The sequence below is a fragment of the Nanorana parkeri genome, unplaced genomic scaffold (assembly GCF_000935625.1).
Source record: "Nanorana parkeri isolate BGI_ZX_2015 unplaced genomic scaffold, ASM93562v1 scaffold21, whole genome shotgun sequence".
In the NCBI taxonomy this organism is placed as follows: domain Eukaryota; kingdom Metazoa; phylum Chordata; class Amphibia; order Anura; family Dicroglossidae; genus Nanorana; species Nanorana parkeri.
Window position 1 is genome coordinate 2,494,200 of NW_017306289.1, and position 7,891 is coordinate 2,502,090.

Sequence of the window (7,891 nt, forward strand, 5' to 3'; positions counted from 1 at the left end):
TGTCCCTGTGAGCTTGTAAGCTTCATCAAGTCCTAGTGCCCAATTCCTATGTTTCTGTGTCCTGTGCATTGTGTGACGTGTTGTATATCACTGATAGATATACTGTATATTGTATATAATAATCCAGGTCAATAAAAGAGAGAGAACTTTCCTGTGGAAGGTTTCTACACTGTCAGTACACAATTTGCAGGCATCACCGCCCTCCCCAATGGTGGATTTCCGGCACCTAATCCTGTCCACATACATTTTATTTAGGAATAATAACACTTTGATATGGAGGGGAAGTGTACAAGGACAATGAGGGCATGCTCGGACCTGTAGTTCCCAGGGTGATATGTGGTGTACAGGGATAATGAGGGCATGATGGGACTTGTAGTTGTAAGCCTCCGCATATCACCTAGGGAACTACAAGTCCCAGCATTCAGTGGCGTCACAAGGGGGTGCAGCCCGCACCCGGATGCCACCAGTGGAGGCGGTGACACCAATATGACTGACGGTCATTTTGGTGTGACCCCCTCTAATAATAAATAGTAATAAAAATAATAGTATTTTTTTTCTAAAAGAAAACATAAACCTTTTATCATCATTATTATTAATAATAAAAGCTGACACCCTCGGCTTGTGTTATATGGTTTGCCATTTTAGCTGTTACAGCAGTGGTTCTCAACCTGTGGGTCGCTGTGTGATTTCTGCTGTGCAAGGTGAGAGTCCTCCTCAGCCCTCTCCTAGTGCAGCAGTGTCAGTTCTCCCGCCACGCCGCCAGATGTCGCTGCAGCAGCCCCGTCATCCCTAAATTTTACCGTTGGGGGTCACGACAACTTGGCAAATGTTACCAAGGGGTCCCGGCCCTAGAAAGGTTGAGAACCACTGGTTTAGGCGATCCCTTAAGACACATTTCAGGGAAGCCTATCCCACCTCAAACTAACCACTGTACCATCATGTTCTCAAACAATTCATCCCCACACAGCTACCACCTCTTGTATCACTTCCCCCTCCCTTTTAGATTGTAAGCCCTCAGGGGCAGGGCCCTCCTTACCATCTTGTCTTGAATTGTATTGTGATTGTAATGTCTTCCTTATATTGTAAAGCGCTGCGCAAACTGTTGGCGCTATAAAAATCCTGTATAATAATTATGAACCAGCTGAAATTTGCATAGTGTAGGTCCAGCTTGAGTATAATGTTTGGGAAACATGTCTATTCTCTGCGCTTGACTACATCAAACCAATACTGTTTTATTTTCCACTTTAGGCACATAGCTGTGTTCCCATGTAAAATACGAATTCTTCCTCAATTTATTTTTAATTCTCGAGATCCCATTGTCATGGGAGTGATTATAGAAGCTGGGCAAGTCAAACAAGGAACACCAATATGCGTACCAAGTAAAAGTGTAAGTACCTCGAGTTGTGTTGGTTTTATAAAAAAAATATTTGATGTATTTATGGCTGCTGCCCTTTAAAATGAATTTTATTACATTTCAATAGAGCAGAATGTTTAAGGCCAGTTTTTAAGTGAGCGCATTCCTCGCTGAAAAACAATTTTACTTCTGCTGCCTATATGGGTCATTTTTTGGGGCTTCATTCACCAGTGAACATTCGGAGATCTGCTGTAACTGTGTTGTAGCTAAAAGTTAAACATTGATATATTTAGAAAGCGAGAACATGAAGACATTAAATGCATGTGAACATTGGCAATTAGAGAATGTGCCAGTCTGTGTCTATGTTGCCTTTAAGTAACTTGAAAAACTATTCTGTATTGTGAACATGTGCCTAACTTGGAGCACTGCATATATAGGAATCGATCCCCTCCAGCTCTGCTTCCTCCCACTTCTGGGTTCCGATTCCTCGGCTACTTGATTGGCCGGGCCCCGATGATTTAACTCCCACGCATGCGCACAGGAGTTACTTCATCTCAGCATGCCGAGCTTGTACAGTGAGCTGGTCATGCCTGCTCAGTGTACAGGAAAAGAAAATTGCTAATAGGCAGCAACATGCTTTTATGGCAGAAGAGACATGTACGGTCTTGTCTGTCATAAAGAGCCTACTGGTCAGCATTTTTCTTTTTTTTTTGACTTCCGATTGAAGTCACCCAGGAGGGATGCGTTACAAAGATGTACTGTATACACAGTTGGAAAATCCTGATCTCCAGTGTGCATGAATCCTTACCCCATTTATGGGCTATTTGCACTTTCCATTAAAGTTAATCTGTATATCACCACCAATCAGTAGCACGCAGTAGGTTCTCATTTATTAAAGGAGAACTATGGGGTTAGGGCTTTTCCCCAATAGTTCTCCTTAGGGTAACGGGAGGACACAAACTAGCATCCTCCCGTCACTCTAAGCTCCAGTATACCGCAAGCTACAACTCGCGCTATACTGAGACGCCGGAGCGGATCCCGACATCAATGTCGAGATCCGCCCAGCTGCGTGAGTGACAGCTGGCTTTGCCTTTCTAGAGGCAGAGCCAGCTGAACCCGCCCCCTCCCCCGTCCGTTCCGCCAGTCAGCGCTGGCGGATCGGAGGGGGGAATCCAGCCCCTCCCTGTCACGGCAGGATCGAGAAGTGAGCGAGCGCCGTTATGTGTTCGTTCACCTCCCGATCTATTGAGCCGACCTGTGACAGTCTCATTGTCACAGGTCGGCTAGAACTATGAACTAAGAGTAAAAAGCACTCACCTCATAGTTCTCCTTTAACGCCTGAAAAAGGTGTGTTGCACATTCTGATGACCAAAAAAAGGTGATTTATTGTTAAATAGCCTTCACTACATGTAATGGGAATATCAGAGTTTGTACACCCTGAGCCCTGCATGTTTAGAAAATGTGTGGCCCCTCTGAAATGTATGTGACATGTCTTGCATTTTTAGTTTGTAGATATCGGCATCATAACCAGTATTGAAATGAACCACAAAGCTGTAGATGTGGCAAGAAAGGGCCAAGAAATCTGTATTAAAATAGAGCCTATCCCTGGCGAGTCTCCAAAGATGTTTGGCCGACACTTTGAAGCAACAGACCATCTTGTTAGCAAGGTGAGTAATTCACACTTTAAAAATATACAGCTGTATTATTTAGGCTTCACCAGTACTGAAAGTAATCCAGTGGCTGCAGATGATTGGCTGTCCCCCATCTTCTGTACTATGTGTAACTGACCTGGAAAAAGAATAGATCAACCAAAGTCAAGCTATAACTTCTCATGTGTGTACTTTGGGTCAGATACTCGGAAGGTACTGAAAGCGCGGTAAGCACGACACCAGGCAGCTAGCATGTTCCAAAAGCGAGTGTAAGTAATGGCAGCTAGCATATTTTCTCAGTACAAGTTTATTAGAACTTGTAAGTTCCTGTTTAAGCTACCTTGGTAGTTTTTGTTTTTTCACATTCTTGTATTCCTTTTTTATTTTATTTTTGTTTTTAGATCAACCGACAATCAATTGATGCTTTGAAAAACTGGTTTAGAGATGAAATGCAGAAATCAGACTGGCAACTCATAGTTGAATTGAAAAAAGTGTTTGAAATCATATAATGCTTTTAAACGCTGGAACTCGCTTCAGATGATGTTCTAATTTTGTAAAGAAATGAAGATCGAAGAGGGGAGAAACCAAGGATTGAACCCGTGGTTTGGAGGAAAAAAATAAGTAGTTTTAAATTGTTTTCCATGGGAAACCAAGAATTTACACTGGTTTGACAGTGCTCAGTTTTACAGCCCCCACAGTTCCAATGTGCCTGCCCACTACCTTTCCACAATACTCCGATAACTGGCTTCTGTTTTAAACAATTGGCACACATTTTTTACTTGCAAGATTGGCACTGCAGCATTTGATTTTGCTGCAAAGAATCTTGGATCAATTTTGATGTAAAAACAATGAATTCAAAGCATTATTTATGCAGTCTGTTTGCCCTGGGCTGTATGTGTTCATTGGTCCTTTGTGCCTACAGATTTTTTTTTTTTGTAATATCGGTAATTCAATTTGTCCATCTTCTTTATGTAAAATGATGGTGTAAATTGTGCTTTGGGCAGCATTTTGGTTCACACCACAAAGTTCCAATGTAATCCTCACACAGAGCCGGAAATAAAGTAAATGGACAACGTTATTTGTCTTGATACAGTTTGATGTAATTTTAATCATTCTGTGTAGCTTTCATTGGGGCTTACTTCTGGTCATGTTACAATAAATCTAATTTACGTGCATTTAAGATCAGCGAGTAGAAACAGTCCATTAATTTTCTGCAAGTAATACTATGTGCTCTGGTTACGGCAATAAGCAAAACATATGGGTTTTAACATGGCTGTGTTTTCGTTGTTAAGACCACACTGTGAACTGTATCCAGGTGTCCTGTATGGTGGCCGCATGCTGTAATATATACTAGAATCTGTTTGGAAACACAATTAGCTAAATATGTTTGTAAGTGGCCATTCGGTTACATATGCTGTAATATTTATTTTCCATAGAGATTAATTCGATGTGGCTCACGTTAGGAAATAGTTCCAGGAATCGGCATTTATCCTACCGATCCAATTTCATCATCTTGTTATTTACTAAAGTTCTACAACAGTGGTTTTTAACACGGTAGCACACGCTACATCAACATTAGAAAGAACAATCCGAATTCTACAATTTGTAGTCCCTGAACATAGGAGCAGTCATTCCCGTTGCTATATCTTCATAGCAAACAAACTTCATCTTAAAACACAAAACACAGAGAGAAACTAGAAAGAAGAAGAGACATGGGAAAGAAAGAAATAAAAAAAAACGGGTCTTACAACATTGGTTTGCAATCAGTTACATAGTATCTGGGGTTGAATAAAGACATACGTCCATCAAGTCCAACCCATATAGGTCCACGCATCATCTCATTCTTAGGGATACTGGTATCCCTGGATATTACGGTCCCTCAAGAAATTGTCCAAACGTTTCTTGAACAAATCTACACTCTTGGCTGAAATCACTTCCGGTGGCAGTGAGTTCCAGACCTTAACCGCTCTTACTGTAAAGAACCCTCTTCGCCCATTGTGCTGGAATTTTTTCTCCACCAATTTTAGGTGGTGGCCTCTAGTCTTTGTAATGGAGCTAATCTCAAACAGTTTGTTGCCAATGTTGCTGTCACCATTGAACATCTTGTACATGAATCATATCCCCCCCTAATCTCCTTAATTCCAGCGTAAACATGTTTAAGGTCAGAAGCCTTGTCTCATAGATCTGGTCCTCCATTCCCCTAATTAGTTTTGTTGCCCTCCGCTGGACTCTCTCCAGTTCAAGGACATCCCTTCTCAATTGCTTTGGAGCATAATGTCTCTAATGATGCAGGTATTAAAATAAACTGGTACAGGGCACAGGCAGCTTCAAAGCCAACTGGGAAGTCCAAAAGCGATTAGAACAGAGGGGTGGGCAACACGGCAATCAATCACCAACAGGCCACCAAAAGAGAAAGAAAGGGAAAATCCAAACTCTGATATCCGTCTGTAGCACTTTACATCTGAAACTAGCATCAGCAGAGGCCAGAATATCCACCTGGTAAAACTTAGTGAATATAAGAACAGAAGACCGGGTGGCAGATGTTTGAGGCACTGGCAGATCTATTATTGTGCGCCTTCAAAGCAAAAAGTGGAGCCTTACCCTTAGCAGAATAGGACTGCACAATGACCTGTCCAATCCACTGGTAAAATGAGACGCAGTGAGCCCTGGGACAAAATCTGCATGGTTGAAGGTTAGCCTGCAGCTTACTGGAAGTTTCTAAGTACCTGGTTGCAACTCACTTTCCAGGCTGAGCTAATTCCTACTTGAACTTTCTGGTGCTTTGTGCAGTGTCCCTACTAGGAAACAATGGAGAGCCGGCAGCCTTTGTTAACTCACAGACCCTCCCCCATTCACACCTCCAGGAAGGAAATCTTAAAGAAATACTATGGGGTAAGTGTTTTTCCCCAGTTTTCTAGGGTCAAGGGAGGACATATACTAACCTCCCGTGAATCAAAGCTCAGTATATAGCAGGCTATTGCACGCTATATATTGAGATCACCGCACCCGGGACGAATCCCGACAATACTGTCGTGATCCACCCAGCTGCGTGAGTAACAGCTGGCTCTGCCGAACTGGCGGCAGCTATGCCTGCCCCTTTCCCTGTTCGTTTCTCCACTCGGCGCTGGAGGATCAGTTACCGCTCACTGCAGGAAGACGATCGGGAAGTGAGCGGATCGGCTGCATGTTTCTGCTCACTTCCCGGTCAATAGAGCCGACCTGTGACAGCTCCTTTGTCACAGGTCGGCTCTAACTACAAGGATGAGTGGAAATCACTCCCTTCATAGTTCTCCTTTTAAAGCCTAACATACCCACATGGTTGGGGGTTGTGTGTTGCCGAAACTGGACAGAGAGATTCTGAGGAGTAGCTGGAAGGTGGCAAGCTGTGGTGCCCTTTCCATGTGATACCCTGGAGATCATCCTTCCTATGGACTGTCTAGTACTACTGGTGGACAGGTTACTATGCAGAATTACCTGCTCACTGATTCCCCCTAACTGGCTTCCTCATTGGATCTTCTCTCTACAGCTGGAACAGTAGATACACTTTGGGGTCCCAGTGTAGGACAGTTAAACCCGGTTCTAGATCCGATGATCCTTTGGATGCTTTGTTGTTGTTAATCTCTTGGATGTGGAACTGTAACACTCCGTCTGCAATGTAGTGAGTACCCATCTGGTGTTGGCTGGCCCAATTGTACCCTAACTTTGATTGTTCTCCTGGGACCTGAACTGGTTTCCCCTGTATGGCAGGCTGGGTACTGCATGGCCTGGTTTGGTTATCTTTGTTTTTAGGGCTTTTGTATGAGGATCTGGCACTAATTTAATAATCAACATTTTTTAAATAAAGAGTATTATTCTTTTATCACTCACATAACATCGCGTCTGCCTGGTGCTATCCTCAGGAAGGACAAAGAAACAATCTGATTGTCTGACTGAGGCTGTAGCCAAGACATAGGCTCAGACAGCCCGAACCACATGTAAACATTGAAGGGAAATCTTGTTGGGATGTTTCTGGGCCAGTCATTAGGAAATCAGGATGATGTCCTGTTTAAGATGAAAAGACACCACCTTTAGTTGAAAAGGAATCCTTAAGCATGAGAACAACCTTATACTTTTTAAGAACAAGGAATGGTTCTTTAAAATAGCACTGCCAGCTGGAGTTTGCTGGATAGATTAAAGAACTAAGTTGAGAACCCACAGCATCACTGAAGGGTGTCTAGAAGGAGGCACATGGGCGACCACCTGTACAAAAGCCTTTACCAAGGAATGAGTGGCCAAGGTTGATATTTGAACCTTGAGACTACTCATGCCTAGGTGCTAATCCAACCCTGATTGAAGAAAGACCAGAATCCATCTCGAGTATTTCTGAGGCTAAAACCTCAGCTGTTCACACCAGGTAAAGTAAGCCCTCCAAGTGTGATGAGAGGTGAACCTGTCATGCAAGAGTGTGGGAATATCTATCTCAGGACCTGGATTTCAACAGCCCAGCCACCAAGCTAGCGACCGAGAACCAGGATAGAATAGTGGGCCTGAAGTCAGATGGACCGGTCAGTCTGGGAACAACCAATGGGAGTCTGCCAGCATCCGAAAGATGTCTGTGTACCCCACGTCTTGGTGCCAGTAGGAAGCCACAAGGATCAATGGTATGCCTTCCACCTCGATCCTGCAAAACAAATAAGGAAGGATCTTCAAGGGAGGAAAGGTGATCAGAGAGAACATGATCCTACAGAGTCACCATGGCATCCAGGACCGTAGTGAAACTGAGTGATTGGTACCACCTGGGGGAAGGAAGTCCTGGGCTTAGTTTTTTTTTATCCAGGAGAGCTTGGGAATCAACCAGAAATTTTGCAGTGCAGGCCATTGAATCATCTTTTATTTATTTAATATATAT

General features: G+C 43.3%; 1 protein-coding gene across 1 annotated transcript in view; it reads left to right on the forward strand.

The window, feature by feature from the left end:
- The window catches only part of EIF5B (eukaryotic translation initiation factor 5B), a 54,038-nt gene extending 50,419 nt beyond the window's left edge, over positions 1 to 3,619 (forward strand). Inside the window, exons 24-26 of the mRNA XM_018563367.1 lie at positions 1,249 to 1,387; positions 2,860 to 3,021; positions 3,405 to 3,619. Of these exons, the coding sequence (XP_018418869.1) occupies positions 1,249 to 1,387; positions 2,860 to 3,021; positions 3,405 to 3,512 (409 nt within the window). The 3' untranslated portion in view covers positions 3,513 to 3,619. The remainder of the gene's footprint in view (positions 1 to 1,248; positions 1,388 to 2,859; positions 3,022 to 3,404) is intronic.
- The last annotated feature ends 4,272 nt before the right edge of the window (positions 3,620 to 7,891 follow it).